Source organism: Nerophis lumbriciformis, linkage group LG34 (genome assembly GCF_033978685.3).
Source record: "Nerophis lumbriciformis linkage group LG34, RoL_Nlum_v2.1, whole genome shotgun sequence".
Lineage (NCBI taxonomy): Eukaryota > Metazoa > Chordata > Actinopteri > Syngnathiformes > Syngnathidae > Nerophis > Nerophis lumbriciformis.
The window spans coordinates 24,768,244-24,787,178 of record NC_084581.2 but is presented as its reverse complement, the minus strand read 5'-3'; the positions used below and the strand labels follow the sequence as shown (position 1 = coordinate 24,787,178).

General features: G+C 41.5%; 1 protein-coding gene across 2 annotated transcripts in view; it reads right to left on the bottom strand.

Moving 5' to 3' along the window:
• Positions 1–16,037, bottom strand: part of mdn1 (midasin AAA ATPase 1) — a 191,258-nt gene extending 175,221 nt beyond the window's left edge. For both annotated transcript variants that reach the window (XM_061928076.2, XM_072912214.1), the window contains exons 1-3: positions 15,871–16,037; positions 15,489–15,715; positions 3,478–3,702 (exon numbers count right to left, since the gene is read on the bottom strand). In XM_061928076.2, the coding sequence (XP_061784060.2) occupies positions 3,478–3,702; positions 15,489–15,715; positions 15,871–15,963 (545 nt within the window). In that variant the 5' untranslated portion in view covers positions 15,964–16,037. The remainder of the gene's footprint in view (positions 1–3,477; positions 3,703–15,488; positions 15,716–15,870) is intronic.
• Between the last annotated feature and the right edge of the window lie 2,898 nt (positions 16,038–18,935).

Sequence of the window (18,935 nt, the reverse complement as noted above, 5' to 3'; positions counted from 1 at the left end):
AAGAGAATGCTAATGCTAACAAGCTAACACTAAAGTTAGTGTTGTGGGTGTGAGATAAACCCTGACATTCATTGTTTATAAATTGTTATTTACAGCTGAAATGGACCAAAAGGAATTGCCTGACCCTCATGAATTCATAATTTACTGAGAGGATGACTTTTTGACTGTTGGACATTGCAGACAAAAGCCTGACTTTTTATGAACAATTTGGTAGCCTTTATTTTATAAATCACATCGTTTTGTATATTATTGCTTTGTATTTCAATGACTGACTTTTTAGTACAAAAACTGTGACCTAATTTTGTCTGTTTATTTACATGGTATCAGTATAGAAATATAGTAAACCACTCCTCCAGACGTCATCAGCCTGATTTGTATAAACTACCCTGAACTGTGAAATGCGGTGGAAACACAAACAACACACTTTTTTACAGGAAGCTAGAGATCCAGGAACCAAAAGTTCCTGACCTTTTGGTGGAATTATGGAAATATTTTAATGATAATGAAATATTTTTGCATAGCTTTTCATGTTCATGCAATTACGTATCATGTTGTATTTCCGTGATTGGTAAATATGATAGTTTCACAAACTAATCTATTTAAATATAAGTTGGCTTATATTGTTTGAAATTGAAATTGGAGTGGAATACTTACAGTATGATTTACAAAGCAATGTACTTATACAAGTGTTTTATTGATTTTATAAGCAGGTTGGGTTAGGTTTGACACAAACCAAATTGTGTGTGTGAGACATGTGACTTCTCTTGTCCTCATTTGCGTCTCCAGTTCTCACTGCCTCCAAAATGTATGTAGACAGCTCAAGAATGTGTGTGCACGTATGCAAATTCTTCTGCCAACTAGTTGTTTTTTTAAACAAACCACAACATTGGCTTGAAAAGTAATGCACATTCATTTAAATCCTTCTTTTGTGGGTACACAACTTTTACAAAAGAAACCACAAATGTTTGACTGGTGGGGCATTTAACGATGTTGGATGCGATAAAAACTCTGGACTTTAGTGGTACAGCTAATATGAGTCTGTTAACATTGGCAAAAAAATATAAACTGAATAAACCAAAAAATAGTATATTATTTGAGCGCAATATTAATTGTCTTCAGTTAGTTCATTTGTGCACAAACTAAGGTTAACAGTTTTCATTTCAACATGTCCAAAAAGGATTAGGAAGAAGTAGAGCTAATTAAATCCCACCCCTCCTCCACATCACACCAATCCTCAGTGCAATATATGTACACTATATACACTTTTGTTCACTCTTTGTGAATACCATACACCAGTTGAAGTTTTTACACATTAGGTCTCAAGGCGAACCCTTGGGACGGAACGTGAACACCCCCCCACCTCCACAGACAAACTTAACCACCCTATAGCAATGATTTTTTAAAATATTTTTGTCCTTAATTTCTTTATGTGCAATTTCCAATTTAATTTACGATCAATGGTAATACCTAGAAAGGTAGTTTGATATACTCTTTCTATTTCTGTGTCATTAATTCTGTTTATTAGTTTTCCTATGGCCAGGAATTATATAATTAGTTTTACTTAAGTTGAGTGATAGCTTGTTGATATCAAACCTTTTTACAATAGCATCTGACTAGTGACGAGGTCAGTACTAGGGATGGAAAAATTAATTACAGAATGAAAAAAAACCTGAATTGTTAGGTTGACCTGAAACGGATTGGAGCGTGTGTTGTTCGGAACTTTGGATCATGTTTTTTTCTTTTTACTTCGTATTACTAAACAGTTTAGAGCGTGAAGGAGAGTTGTGGAGGCGTTCGTGTTGTGGACATGGCGAGCGGTTTACTGTAAGTTATGCAGACGTTGTTAAGAAAGTGGTGGATAAAACTGGGACTGTGTGCAAGCACTGCGCAAGATGTAATGATATCTGGCACCCACCTGGCGCATTTCCTCCTAAGCGATTCCCAACCACCGGGCTCTGGGTCGCTTAGAATAAAGAATATTACGGTCACATTTGTGTGCGTAATAGAGATGTGTCATTTAATTTAACCGATTGTTCCTTTGCCAGAACCGTATTTCACCGTAATCACCAAAATGATTCCCGGGCGCAGCCACCGCTGCTGCCCACTGCTCCCCTCACCTCCCAGGGGGTGATCAAGGGTGATGGGTCAAATGCAGAGAATAATTTCGCCACACCTAGTGTGTGTGTGACAATCATTGGTACTTTAACTTTATTTTCCGGACCATAGGGCGCACCGAATTATAAGACGCACTGCCGATGAATGGTCTATTTTTGATCTTTTTTCACATATAAGGCGACCGGATTATAAGGTGCATTAAAGGAATCTTTTTTTTTTCCTAAATTGAAAACACTTCCTTGTGGTCTACATAACATGTAATGGTGGTTCTTTGGTCAAAATGTTGCATAGATTATGTTTTACAGATCATCTTCAAGCCGCTTTCTGACAGTCGCCTCCCGTTGCGCCATTTTGTGGGCGGTCTCATTTACGTGGCTCACCTTCGACAGCGACTTCTCTCCGTCATCTTTGTTGTAGCGTGCAAGGACGGGAGTGGAAGAAGTGTCAAAAGATGGAGCTAACTGTTTTAATGACATTTAGACTTTACTTAAATCAACAACGAAGCAGCATCTCCTCATCCGGAAACAACAACACCGGAAATGTGTCCTGTGAAAAAACGTCCGACAAGAACTCTAATAACTAAAGTTCCTTGGGTGAATAATGTAAATTCACTACACCGGTATGTTTTAGCGCTTTCATGGCAAGTTTACTGACAGATATAAGTAAGAACTTTACACTACTTTATATTAGAAATGGCAGCAGCGGAGGATGAATGCCACATAAGAAGATATAGAAAAAGAAGAAACTTATCGACTACTGGATCGGCACGGACTACAAAGGCGGATGCGCGCAATTTTTCAGGATTTATGCAGATCTCGTATACAGATCAGCTTGTACCAGAAGGTAAGAAAAGTTGCTTTTGCATAATATTGCGAAACAAAACGGCAGACAATATGTCTTACCTTATACACGCACCATAATAATACTCGTATGTTGAAGCACATAAAACGGTGCAGCCTACACTCATCTCTTATATTTGACTGACATCTACTGGTCACACTTATCATTACACCATGTACCAAATAAAATTGCTTCGAGTTTGGTAAGCTTCACCAAACTTATTCCTTACATTAGGCGCAACGGGTTTTAAGGCGCACTGTCGAGTTTTGAAATAAAAAAGGATCTTAAGTGCGCCTTATAGTTCGGAAAATACGGTAATTACTCACAGTCAAATGCTTCAACATTACAAATAATCAGAATTACCTGAAATAAGACTGGAAATAATTCACAGGGAAAATGACATTCATCTTTCTCTGTAGCAGAACTCAAACCATTACTCTTCGGTTCGAAAGTGTTCTAGATGAGCGACCGTTGACCTGCTCTTTAAGTTACAACTGGTATAGAGACAAAGGAATCACTCACCCTCGAACCATGACATCTCTTGTGAGCAGCAGGGAAACACATGGACTCCAGTCCCAGAGTAGTCCAAACTTGGCAGAATCACTCTTGAGGAAGCAAAGAGTTGCAGCCATGAGGTCACGCAGTTTCATCCGCCTTGGACCATACTGGACCGCTGATGCCTCTTCACTGGTAAAGAAGAGTCTCTGAAACACTGGAGGGGCGTCGCTGAAGTACCTTGCAGCAAACCTGATAGTGATAAGCATAAAACAGTTCAATGTAGATGTGAGCAGTAGTTTTCATTGCAGCTGAGATAAACATTAAGTGTTTTTTTCTCCAGCAATTAATACAAATTTACAGGGCCTGGTCCTCCAGGGTCAGGACGACCGCCGCATACTTTAAACGTCCCCCACCCAGACGTTGCCGTCTTCGGGGCTGTGGATTGAGTGCTATACAGTACATACTGCATTCATAGACCATCAGTCTGTAAAAACTCTTAATGGTCTTTAGTAGGACTGGACAATTAAATCAAATTTTGATTTTGATTTCGATTATGAATTCTCACGATCATGAAAATGATTAATCAATTATAGGGCCACGCAACGTGCATGCAAATTCCGGGGCTTGTTGGGGTGAAAGAGATGAGGCGATTATGAGTGTAAAAAGACCACGTCTACTGGAAGTTTGGGATGTCACCATGGTTGCTACTTTTTTTTTTGACACAGAGCTGATATAGATAGATAGATAGTACTTTATTGATTCCTTCAGGAGAGTTCCCTCAGGAAAATTTTTAATTCCAGCAGCAGTGTACAGAATTGAGATCGAATTTAAAAAGTAAAAAGTAAATAATGGGGGTATAAATGGAAATAAAATTGAAAATATAACAATAAGAATACAAATAAAAAGCAACAATAAGAATAAAAATATAACAGTACAAATAAGAATATAACAAGAGAAACTATGCAGTCGTGACCATGTTATGGAAATGTATTGCACTGTTATTGCACTGTTTTGTGTTGCAGTTTATTTCAGTAAATATGCCTAATCAATAATCACTGAACTAACCAAAAAAAGTAAGGCCGTATGCTGTGCTCATTAGAGACAATAAAGAGTGATAAAAGCCTGTAGTGTAATGCCCGCAGCTAAAAGCAACTGCGTGAGGACGTATACTCGAATATCACGATTACAGTCATTTTCTATATCACACAAAGACAAACCCGCAATATATCGAGTATATTCAATATATCGCCCAGCCCAACATTTACACAATTATTATGCTTTGAGAAACATATAACATTGGGGACAAGCGATAGAAAATGGATGGATGGATTTACATTTAGGTTTTTAATTGCGCCCAATGGATTGTCTATCTGTGTTGGCCCTGCGATGAGGTGGCGACTTGTCCAGGGTGTACCCCGCCTTCCGCCCGATTGTAGTTGAGATAGGCTCCAGCACCCCCCGCGACCCCGAAGGGAATAAGCGGTAGAAAATGGATGGATGGATGGATTGGCAACACTAAATTGGCCCTAGCGTGTGAAAGTGAGTGTGAATGTTGTCCGTCTATCTGTGTTGGCCCTGTGATGAGGTGGCGACTTGTCCAGGGTGTACCCCGCCTTCCACCCGAATGCAGCTGAGATAGGCTCCAGCACCCCCCGCGACCTCAAAAGGGACAAGCGGTAGAAAATGGATGGATGGATGGGTTGAGTTTTTTCTTGCCCTGATGTGGGATCTGAGGCCCTGTCTATATTAAGCAGGATAACTCCTTAAAGGAAAAACTATTTAGCCTAAACCCGTATCAGCCACACTAACCCATCGTTTAAGGATCCCCCCCTTGGGAATTTTTTTATACGGGTAAGTGCGCCATCTATTTCTCGAATCTCCGGCTCTTAGCTCGGTATGGGCCCATTGATCGTTTATAAACTGAGTTCAGAGAGGAAGTGACATCAGAAACAACGCACCACAGCTTCATAACAACCGGTTCCCACTCAGAGGTAAACACTAGAAAGATGGAGGCGAATCATCCAGACATGCCCGTGTTTCTCCTTCGCTTGTCGAAATAACACAAGAATACTTTAAAAGAAGAAAACGCATTATTGCAGCTATTTCGGATACACCACATCTCAGACGGCAACATAGCATCGTTGAGTGACAGTTTTGGAGAAGGCCTGGAAGAACGGCATTCGCCATTCAGCAAATGGAGCGGAAAACACAACCAAAAGTTGTAGGCTTCTTCACGCGACGAAGCCGGCCTACTTCACTGCAGTCTAGGGCTGGGCGATATATCGATATACTCGATATATCGCGGGTTTGTCTCTGTGCGATATAGAAAATGACTATATCGTGATATTCGAGTATACGTTCTTACGCAGTTGCTTTTAGCTGCTGGCATTACACTACAGGCTCTTCCCACTCTTTCTGGGGACGGTGTAGCGAAGTTGGGAGAGTGGCCGTACCAGCAATCTGAGGGTTACTGGTTCAATCCCCACCTTCTACCATCCTAGTCACGTCTGTTGTGTCCTTGAGCAAGACACTTCATCCTTGCTCCTGATGGGTCCTGGTTAGCGCCTTGCATGGCAGCTCCCGCCATCAGTGTGTGAATGTGTGTGTGAATGTGGAAATAGTGTCAAAACGCTTTGAGTTCCTTAAAAAAGGTAGAAAAGCGCTATACAAGTATAACAGCAGCTAAATGAACACTTAGTGTCTAACAATCTCTGTGAACCTTTTCAATCTGGTTTCAGGGCAAATCACTCTACGGAGACAGCCCTCGCAAAAATGACTAATGATCTATTGCTAACGATGGATTCTGACGCGTCATCTATGTTGCTGCTTCTTGATCTTAGCGCTGCTTTCGATACCGTCGATCATAAAATTTTATTAGAGCGTATCAAAACACGTATTGGTATGTCAGACTTAGCCTTGTCGTGGTTTAACTCTTATCTTACTGACAGGATGCAGTGCGTCTCCCATAACAATGTGACCTCGGACTATGTTATGGTAACGTGCGGAGTCCCCCAGGGATCGGTTCTTGGCCCTGCACTCTTTAGTATTTACATGCTGCCGCTAGGCGACATCATACGCAAATACGGTGTTAGCTTTCATTGTTATGCTGATGACACCCAACTCTACATGCCCCTAAAGCTGACCAACACGCCGGATTGTAGTCAGCTGGAGGCGTGTCTAACTTCTTGCAACTCAACACTAAGAAAACGGAAATGCTGATTATCGGTCCTGCTAAACACCGACATTTATTTAATAATACCACCTTAACATTTGACAACCAAACAATTACACAAAGAATCTGGGTATTATCTTCGACCCAACTCTCTCGTTTGAGTCACACATTCAGAGTGTTACTAAAACGGCCTTCTTTCATCTCCGTAATATCGCTAAAATTCGTTCCATTTTGTCCACTAGTGACGCTGAGATCATTATTCATGCGTTCGTTACGTCTCGTCTCGATTACTGTAACGTATTATTTTCGGGTCTCCCTATGTCTAACATTAAAAGATTACAATTGGTACAAAATGCGGCTGCTAGACTTTTGACAAGAACAAGAAAGTTTGATCATATTACGCCTATACTGGCTCACCTGCACTGGCTTCCTGTGCACTTAAGATGCGACTTTAAGGTTTTACTACTTACGTATAAAATATTACACGGTCTAGCTCCATACTATCTTGCCGATTGTATTGTACCATATGTCCCGGCAAGAAATCTGCGTTCAAAGAACTCCGGCTTATTAGTGATTCCCAGAGCCCAAAAAAAGTCTGCGGGCTATAGAGCGTTTTCTATTCGGGCTCCAGTACTATGGAATGCCCTCCCGGTAACAGTTAGAGATGCTACCTCAGTAGAAGCATTTAAGTCCCATATTAAAACTCATTTGTATAATCTAGCGTTTGAATAGCCCCCTTTTTTTTAGACCAGTTGATCTGCCGATTCTTTTCTTTTCTCCTCTGCTCCCCCCTATCCCTGTGGAGGGGGAGACACACAGGTCCGGTGGCCATGGATGGGGTGCTGGCTGTCCGGGGTCGGGACCCGGGGTGGACCGCTCGCCTGTGTATCGGTTGGGAACATCTCTGCGCTGCTGACCCGTCTCCGCTCGGGATGGTTTCCTGCTGAACCCACTGTGAACTGGACTCTTACTGTTATGCTGGATCCACTATGGACTGTACTCTCACAATATTATGTTAGACCCACTCGACATCCATTGCATTCGGTCTCCCCTAGAGGGGGGGGAGAGAGGTTACCCACATTTGCGGTCCTCTCCAAGGTTTCTCATAGTCATTCACATCGACGTCCCACTGGGGTGAGTTTTCCCTTGCCCTTATGTGGGCTCTGTACCGAGGATGTCGTTGTGGCTTGTGCAGCCCTTTGAGACACTTGTGATTTAGGGCTATATAAATAAACATTGATTAATTGATTGATTGATTGATTTACCATTTTTAGTCTCTCCTTCTCACAGACAGCAAGCGCACCTTCTTACATACGTCGCATACGTTTTTAATTTTCCTGAGGGAACTCTCCTCAAGGAATCAATAAAGTACTACCTATACGCCCTCGCGGAGCAGAGAGGTAGCAACATGGGTAACGTTAGCTGTGGTGCGAGTGGTAATACGAGAGAAAGAAGGTGCAAATCTGGTAACAAATGAAAGAAGAATTAATTCCCAAGAAAAACAGCACAGGGTCCATCGTCTGGCGGTGGTTTGACTTCAAGTGGGAATATGTCGAACAGACAACCGCAATTTGTCAAGTGTGGGAAAAAAAGTAGCATCACTGCTAATATGTAGCATCATTTGAAAAGTCACCCACTAAAGAATGAAGAGTGCTTACTCCGCATGTCAAAATCTCTGTTTTGTGCCACACCAACAAAATGCCCAAGCAACCATTTCCACATCAACACCGTATGATAAAAATAGTCCACAACATAAGGAGATAACGTCCACCGGAACCTACCACATAGCGAAGGACGTCCACAATTTGATTTCCTATTATGCAGCTAATTTTTATTTGACACTTATAGAAATATCTTGTGTGACATCATGCACTAAAGTGCACTTTTTTTGTTTTTAACTATTGTAGTGGCGTTCTGTACAAAAAGTGCACTTTAATTTAGTGATGTTTTGATATGTCATCTTAGTAACATCATGCACAAAGTGCACTAATAGCTTGTTTTAAAATGTCTCTGACAATCTTGCACTTTCTGTTTTGAAATTACATGAATGTTTGTGCCACTGCTTAATAACTGTTTAATAACTACAGTTTAGCTAAATTGACTTAGTTGTGATTTCCCTCTCTGCATGAAAGTTTAAAATGAGCATATATTAATGCAGTATGAAGAAGAATGTTTTAATGTAGACACATAGAATCATCATACTGCTGTGATTATATGCATCAAGTGTTCATTCAAGGCTAAGGCAAAATATCGAGATATATATCGTGTATCGTGATATGACCTAAAAATATCGAGATATTAAAAAAAGGCCATATCGCCCAGCCCTACTGCAGTCTGTAGTCTATTGCCCCCCAGGCTGTGGTGGCAGCAACAAGGTGGAGATGTGATGGCGACAGGCCGAGTTACACCGATCCTTACACCCACCCACCTACCCCCTTTACCCCCTTCCCGGTCCCCTCCCCCTAGAGAGTCACCACCTTAACTAACATTTTCTGGGGGAAACACTGGACTATATAAATAAACTCTGATTGGTTGATTGATTGATAATATTACATTTCTGTCAACGAAGATTTGTGTCAGCCTGCGACACATAGTAGGCCAATATAGCTAATATAGACACTTTTAAAGGTTGCCTTCATTATAAGACTTATACTACAAGGCTTTTAATTTTTGCGGCTTTAGACAAAAAATGTGTTTGTATTTTTGGTCTAATTTGGCTCTTTCAACATTTTGGGTTACCAACCCCTGTTCTAGTCAGTAATTTTCAAACTGTAGTGGTACGCGGGGTCCATCTAGTGGTACGCCAAGGAATCACTTTATTCAATATAAAGATGTTCCGATGCCAATATGGCACTTTTTTGTTTTACAGATATCGGAAAGTACTTGTAACTAAATCCCTGATACCATACTTTTATGTATTTTGTAAGAAACTTTGGGTGTACAATGACCTCTTAAATTTAAAGTGCAAAAATAAGGAGTGCATAAGAAATACTTATAAAGTGAAACAAAATAGTACAAAGTGTAGATATGTAAACATAGAGAAACCTGAGAAGAACTAGTTCTAGTTTTTCTTCTCACTCCATGCAAAAAATCAACCGCAAGACAACAAGATGGCACAACCAAAATGTATATTTGATACTGTCACCTGATTGGCTGTTGCTGTTATGTCACTCCCCCTGATCAGTGATCACTTCCTGCATTCCTCGGTTACCAGAGAGCAAATGCCTTTATTTATGCAACCAACATTGCTTTGCAACTTCCGGTTTCTTACGACGAAGAAAAAAATAAATATATCGAACGTTTTATCGCGACCCTACCTCGGATAAGCAGAAGAAGAATTTTTTTTATAGATATCGATTACATGTCTGCCGCGATAGATTATTGTTTTATCGCCCAGCCCTATTAACAACACACGTCATACGGTGTTACAGGGTCATACACATGTTTCCAAGAGAAAAAGGCGTATTAGAAGTGATATATGCACTTAAGCCACTTTGTCATTAGATTTAGCAAGTTGAGAAACATATTAATAACAGTGAAAGAGAGGTGTACCTTGCATTATGCATTTATTCGGTAATCAAACACAAGCAACCCTGAAAAGTATTTGGCGCACGAATGAGAGCGAAGATCCACCACCACAATTATTTTGACATGGAGGCCAATTTTACAGAAAACATTTTTTCTGGGGGACGGTATATCTATTTTTAGGAACACTAATACAAAACCTCACAATAATGTCTGATTGAATGCTAAAAACGTTATGAGAGACCTTCTTAAAAAAACGCAATGGAATTTTAATTTTTTTTACTGAATGACACCCAGAATGTACATGAAAATAAAGAATGTGGGATTTACAATATTAACTATGAACTATAAAACACCGAATATTAACAACATATGAACGTCAACCCCCTTTCGATCGACATATTTTACAATCAAGCGAAATGCAACAAAAATGCAACAAACAGCGAAATATGAACGCAAAGGGTAAAAAAAAACCACCTGCTATCTGATACATCACTAAGCTTTAAAACAGTGGTAGGGAACCTATGGCTCCAGAGCCAGATGTGGCTCTTTTGATGACTGCATCTGGCTCTCAGAAAAATCTTAGCTGACATTGCTTAACACGATAAGTAATGAATAATTCAGCTGGTAATCACAGTGTTAAAAATAACGTTCAAAATATAAAACATTGTCATGCATTTTAATCCATCCATCCGTTTCTACCGCACCTGTTCAAAAAGTCGCATTAATGGTAAGAAGTATTTTATTTACTGTATTATTGGTTAGCTTCAGAATAACAATGTTATTAAAAAGAATAAGAGACTTATTATATTCAAAAAATGTTGATCTTACTTAAAAATGCACGCATCTAGTTGTATTCAGTGTTAAAAAATATTATATGGCTCTCACGGAAATACATTTTAAAATATTTGGCTTTCATGGCTCTCTCAGCCAAAAAGGTTCCCGACCCCTGCTTTAGAACTTTGTTGTAAAAATCTCCTTCCGCGTCTGTCCCTGACACCCACATTTCAGGCTGGGCACTCTGGAAACACTATGTGGAAACAAACCACGCCCACACTGCTTGGTACCTTGTCTGAGCTGCTGTGACGTAGATTACCATAGTAACTAGTATATCATGCAAAAGCGCAGATTCCAACCATTGAAATACTTTGTATAGTTCAAGACTTACGGTCATTTGAAAACATCACTGCACATCATAATGGCAGCTACAGTTTCCATCTTAAAGATCTGAAAAATTATTGGGGAATGTCGGGTGGGCTAGATTGAAAAGCTTAACGGGCCTTAATTTGTCCAGGTCTGGTTTAGGCACACCGGTTCAACCAGCCCGTGTCCTCTCCACCCCCCACTCCCCATCCCAGCCACCACCTCTTCTTCTCCCCTCAACGCACCTCCCCCCCAGCCATGGCAACACCCCCCTCCACCACCTCTACGCAGACATTAGTCATCTCTGCGGACCAGGTCAGAGGTCAACTGAGGAAGCTACAGCCTAGGAAAGCAGCACCCCCAGACAAGGTGTGCGCCCGACTCCTGAAGACCTATGCTGCAGAACTGGGTGGACCACTCCAACGGACTTTCAACCTCAGCCTGCAGCTGAGGAGAGTGCCCACCCTCTGGAAGACGTCGTGCATCGTTCCAGTTCCCAAAAAGAACTGCCCCAGAGAGCTAAATGACTACAGACCAGTGGCGCTCACTTCTCATATAATGAAGACAATGGAGCGGCTCTTTCTCAGCCTCCTCAGACTACAGGTGCAACATGCCCAGGACAGCCTGCAGTTTGCATACCAGGCAGGCGTTGGTGTGGAGGATACTATCCTTTACCTGTTGCACCGAGCCCACTCACACCTGGATAAGGGAAATGGCACTGTGAGGATCCTGTTCCTGGACTTCTCGAGTGCCTTTAATACTATCCAGCCCCGCCTTCTTCAGGACAAGCTGGACAGAATGCGAGTGGACCCATGCCTGGTTGCCTGGATTTCGAACTACCTCACCGATAGGCCACAGTACGTCAGACTGAAGGACATCACGTCACTGTGATCAGCAGCACCGGAGCACCGCAGGGAACGGTGCTGGCCCCTCTTCTTTTCACACTGTACACCGCTGACTTCTGCTACAACTCAGAGCTGTGTCACATCCAGAAGTACGCGGATGACACAGCCATCGTCGGGTGCATCAGGGACGGCAGAGAGGAGGAGTTTCGGAGCCTGGTGAGGGACTTTGCTGACTGGTGCCACAGGAACCTCTTGCAGCTCAATCCGTCAAAGACCAAGGAGCTGGTCATTGACTTTGGGAGGTCGGGTGCAAGGTCACAACCTATTGCGATCGAGGGAGTCGAGGTACAGACCGTGGACTCATTCAAGTTACTCGGGGTGAAGGTGGACAACAAGCTGGACTGGACTGTTAACACGGACCACTTGTACAGGAAAGGACAGAGCAGGCTATAATTCCTGAGGAGGCTGCGCTCCTTCAACCTTTGTAAAAAACTATTGTGGATGTACTACCAGTCTGTGGTTGCCAGTGTTCTGTACTACATCGTAGTGTGCTGGGGGGGCAGTACATCTAAGAAGGACAGCTCCAGACTGGAGAAACTGATCAGGCGGGCCGGTTCTACGATCGGAATAAAACTGGACTCACTGGAGACGGTGGCAGAAAAGAGGACTGTGGAAAAACTAGTGAGCATCTACAAGGTGTGTGTGTGTGTGTGGGAGGGGGTTGGTGGTAGCGGGGGTGTATTTTGTAGCGTCCTGGAAGAGTTAGTGCTGCAAAGGGTTCTGGGTATTTGTTCAGTTGTGTTTATGTTGTGTTCAATGCGGATGTTCTCCCGAAATGTGTTTGTCATTCTTGTTTGGTGTGGATACACAGTGTGGCGTATATTTCTAACTGTTAATTCGGCCACCCTCAGTGAAACCTGTATCGCTGTTGATGAAGTATGAATTGCATTCACAAATGTGTGTGTACAGAAGCCGCACATATCTTGTGACTGGGCCGGCACATTGTTAGAATGGATGAAAAGCGGACGTTAAATTAAAGCAGTGCCTTTTAGGCACGCCCCTAAGACTGTGGTCCGGGTGGGCTACGAGATATAATGACTGACGAACACCTTCGTTCGATAATGAAGGTTGCCTCAGCTCAAAGCCTGAGCCCCGACATTAATGAACTAGCATCCCAGAAAAGATGACAGGTATCTGGCTTGGGCACATCAGATTAGATCAGTGTGTTGCAAACTGAGCAGTTTAAAGTCCTGAATAGTTGGTTTATTCATCCATCCATCCATTTTCTACCGCTTATTCCCTTTTGGGGTCGCGGGGGGCGCTGGAGCCTATCTCAGCTACAATCGGGCGGAAAGCGGGGTACACCCTGGACAAGTCGCCACCTCATCGCAGGGCCAACACAGATAGACAGACAACATTCACACTCACATTCACACACTAGGGCCAATTCATTGTTATTTTATTTTCAAATGTATTAGCCTGTGGAAAAAGTTAATGTTGATATTTACCTCAGAAGGCTGCAAATAGAAAATAGGCATTCAATTTTTATTTAAATTGTATTTGATATGCCATTGATATTTTTAATTATTATTATTATTATTATTTGAAACTCGATTTTGCATGTCACTATAAAGTTATAAAAGCCTTGCTTGTTCAATATTCAATGCAAAACTTGTTTGGGTCCCTATTAAAAAGTTAATTTGTTCAACCTTGGCCCACGGCTTTGTTCAGTTTAAAATTTTGGCCCACTCTGTATTTGAGTTTCACACCCCTGCAATAGCTGGTTGACAAATGTTGTTGTTAAACAATTTGATCACGTATTTGTTCACAAAGTGGTGACCCTCGCCACCTCCTTTTTTGTGAATGACTGAGCATTTCATGGAAGCTGTTTTTATACCTAATCATGGCACCCACCTGTTCACTTGTGGGATGTTCCAAATAAGTGTTTGATGAGCATTCCTCAACTTTCTCAGTCTTTTTTGCCACTTGTGCTAGCTTTTTTGAAACATGTTGCAGGCATCAATTTCCAAATGAACTAATATTTGCAAATAAAAACAAAGTTTTCCAGTTGGAACGTTAAGTATCTTGTCTTTGCAGTCTATTCAATTCAATATAGGTTGAAAAGGATTTGCAAATCATTGTATTCTGTTTTTATTCACGATTTACATAACGTGACAACTTCACTGGTTTGGGGTTTGTATATGAATAAAAGCTCTGGTCTTTTTTGATGGAATGCCACTATCTATACATGGTGTTTACGTGACGTCACACATCCGGGTTATCCCGGGTCATCCGCCATCTTGGGAGGCAAACAAAACACACCTGGCCTAGTTGACACGCAATAGCTTCGAGCAAACACTGGTGAAAGGCGCATAATGGTTATTTCCTGTTGGGTGAATGGATGTACAAATCGACGGGATGGATCAGTGCAGCGAGGATTTTTCAGTATTCCTAAAATTAGACACAACGAAGGAGAACAGACAAGGAAAATCAGCGAGGAGAGACAACGCTTGTGGTTGGCAAGCATCAACAGGAAAGAGGAGCCATCTCAACATTCCAAAATATGTTCTGATCACTTTGTAACAGGTAGGATTACGTCTCAATCTGTTTATTAAACATTTTAGAACGATGTATTGTTTATTTTTTTGTCAATTTGCTATTCTCGAAGCCCTTTATGGGATGGACCACGAAAGCGAAAGCCCCCCCCCTCAGGATATATAGCGCCCATCTCAGCCCAGGTTGCTTGTACACGAAATGAGTTGTAGATCTCAATGGATAAAATATTTAGGTATCAACCTTGTCATAAGTTAGATACATTAGAGATGTATCTAAGGAGTCCGACGTGTCCTCGCTAAACACATGGTTTTAATGTACGTTATATATACATACCCTGCCCACTACAAGCACTTTCTCGTTTGCAGTCATGCTTTTAACGTCGCTGACCCATCCGTTAATAAACTGGTTGTACGCCTCCAGAGACTTGAATGCCCTCAATTCCTCCATTGTATAGGCACTGGTGTAATTGACGAGGTAGTTCAAAATGTCTATGTACGTTATGGCCGGGAGGCATTTGTGGTCATACGTGAAACTTTGTTTCGGCACTTCGTACGGGTCAACGCCTATGCATTGTGTCTTCTGGTTGTATCTTTCCAACGTCTGGTTGTCCAAGCCTTCTTTATACTTCTTTTTTGCTGGTTTCTCGGCCATTATGCATACGTTTGTGAACGGGTTCGATGAATTTGCTGATGTTGTACCGGTGCGCTTGCCTTTTAAAATGGCGGATCGCGCGGAGCATCATGGGAAATCAGTCGGGCGTGAAAACTATCTATAGTAGTAAAATGCCCACTTACGACTTTGCATCAGGGTTGAAGCCAATAAGTTTACTGAGAGCCACACAGAGGCGTTCATGGAGATCATGGCTGGTGCTTCCATTTGTCTTAACTCTCTCTGCATTCCGCTCCAACAAATCCAGGACCAGTGGTCGCAGGTGTCTGGCAACTATCAAAGTGTAATCCTTCTCCAACAGAAGCTGGGCCAAACACTCCAGAATGTGCTGCCTGTCCTGCTGACTCCATATCTGAGGGAAACAGTCATTAGAACTACACCACATAATAAACATTCCCACAATAACAATACGATGCACAATGATAATAGCATGATGCTCCTCAGTGTTGTTACAGAGGAGTTTCCCTCCATTTTCTACCGCTTGTCCCTTTCGGGGTCAAATCTTACCTGTTTTGAGAGATATTGGCGGAGTTGGTTGTTGTTATTAATGTGTCTACATATAATTCCCAGTGACGACAGGTTCAATTCTAAATGTTCCATGTTGCAACATTGGTGGGCTGTCAAAAGAAATTCTAAGCGGGACGCTGATGAGAAGTCTTCACCAAGATGCGTCGCATCACACGAGCACGTTCCTCACATGTGAGAGAAAACTATTACTTCCGGGTGGAGTTGACTCCTCCCCCTGGGATCCTCCCAACCAGCGACGACGCACAGTGATGACGTCATAAGAAACAATCCAATAAACCTTTTAGAAGCATTAAAAATAAGCTGAGTCAATTTAAGATCTTTGAATAGATTGTATTTTACATATTTTCAATTTCAATGTACTATTGGCTAAGTTTTGTATTCATAAATGTAAGTTTCTCAATACCCGATCTGTTTTTGTTTTGTCCCTTTAAAAAATAATTAGAACTCTACTTTAAAACGCTCTCTACCTCCAACAACCAAAAAGCTGTGAAAACTTTGATGCTGCGTTCCAAATTGAAATTATTGATGGAACTTGTGTGAGCCTATGGCTTTACATTTTGTTACATATATATATTTTGCATTCTATTTTAGTGATCCGACCAACCAGCGACGACGCACTGTGATGACGTCATAAGAAACAATCCAATAAGCCCTTTAAGAAGCATTAAAAATAAGATGAGTCAATTTAAGATCTTGAATAGATTGTACTTTACATCTTTTCAATTTCAATGTACTATTGGCTAAGTTTTGTATTCATAAATGTAAGTTTCTCAATACCCGATCTGTTTTTGTTTTGTCCCTTTAAAAAATAATTAGAACTCTACTTTAAAACGCTCTCTACCTCCAACAACCAAAAAGCTGTGAAAACTTTGATGCTGCGTTCCAAATTGAAATTATTGATGGAACTTGTGTGAGCCTATGGCTTTACATTTTGTTACATATATATATTTTGCATTCTATTTTAGTGATCCGACCAACCAGCGACGACGCACTGTGATGACGTCATAAGAAACAATCCAATAAGCCCTTTAGAAGCATTAAAAATAAGATGAGTCAATTTAAGATCTTGAATAGATTGTACTTTACATCTTTTCAATTTTACCTTTGCAACCTCATTATATTATTGGATAAGTTTTATATTCATAAATGTAAGTTTCTCAATACCCGACCTGTTTTTTTGTGTCTTTAAAAAATAAATAGAACTCTACTTTAAAAACGCTCTCTACCTCTAACAACCAAAAAGCTGTGAAAACTATGATGCTGTGTTCCAAATTTAAATTATTTATGGAACTTGTGTGAGCCAATGGCTTTACATTTTGTTACATGTATATATTTTGCATTCTATTTTAGTTGTTTTATTGAATTTACAACCCCCTGGCGCTGTTTTGTACTGTTATTGTACTGTTTATGTACTTGTTTTTATTATATAAATGTTGCATATTAAAAATAAAGGTTTATAAATTTCCAAAAAATAATAATAATAATAATTAACTTCTTCACAGCTGTTTCAAATTGGTGCAGTAGATAGCAAATTATGTATGAAGTGTCGGGCAGCTAAAGCAACTCTTGTTCATTTATTGTGAGAATGTCAGAGAATAAAAGAGTTATGGTTGAAAACAACAAAAGAAGCAATGCATCCATTCATGCATTTTCTACCGCTTGTCCCTTTCGGGGACGCGGGGGATCGCTGGAGCCTATCTCAGCTGCATTCGGGCGGAAGGCGGTGTACACCCTGGACAAGTCGCTACCTCATCGCAGGGCCAACACAGATAGATAGACAACATTCACATTCCTAAATATAAACATCCCAATGACACTGCAAACTTGTATTCTTGGTGATCTACATCAATTTAGTAACGTGTCATCAAAGAGTAAAAGTGCATTTATTTCAATATGCATCATAACAAAAAGGGTAATACTAAAAAAATGGATAGATGTTGATAGTCCAACTCATACTGACTGGTACACACACAAGCTATGGAAATGATATCAGTACAAAAAATGGCATTTAGTTTAGATAATAATGAGTCATATATTGGAATATGGGATCCATTATTTAAATTAGTTTTTACTAATAAATGAACTTGAATTATGACTTATTTTATCTTTGTGGAAAATATTGGACACATTGTGTTGTCAAGCTTATGAGATGTGATGCAAGTAAGCCACTAGTCTGTGACACTATTGGTTATTTTTTTAAATGTTTTTATTTATTTTTTATGAATGGCTGTGATGATAATTCCTAATCACTGCTGCGATGAGGTGGCGACTTGTCCATGGTGTACCCCGCCTTCTGCCCGAATGCAGCTGAGATAGGCTCCAGGGGTGTGGCGTAGTGGGGTAGAGCGGCCGTGCCAGAAACCTGAGGGTTGCAGGTTCGCTCCCCACCTCTTGACATCCAAATCGCTGCCGTTGTGTCCTTGGGCAGGACACTTCACCCTTGCCCCCGGTGCCGCTCACACTGGTGAATGAATGATAGGTGGTGGTCCGAGGGGCCGTAGGCGCAACCTGGCTGCCTCGCTTCCGTCAGTCTACCCCAGGGCAGCTGTGGCTACAAATGTAGCTTACCACCACCAAGTGTGAATGAATGATGGGTTCCCACTTCTCTGTGAGCGCTTTGAGTATCTAATAATAGAAAAGCGCGTTATAAAATCTGATCCATCCATCCATCCATCCATTTTCTACCGCTTGTCCCTTTTGGGGTCGCGGGGGGTGCTGGAGCCTATCTTAGCTGCATTCGGGCAGAAGGCGGGGTACACCCTGGACAAGTCGCCACCTCATCACAGGGCCAACACAGATAGACAGACAACATTCACACTCACATTCACACACTAGGGCCAATGTAATGTTGCCAATCAACCTATCCCCAGGTGCATGTTTTTTGGAGGTGGGAGGAAGCCGTAGTACTCGGAGGGAACCCGCGCAGTCACGGGGAGAACATGCAAACTCCACACAGACATATTCCGAGCCCGGGATTGAACTCAGGACTACTCAGTACCTTCGTATTGTGAGGCACATGCACTAACCCCTGTTCCACCGTGCTG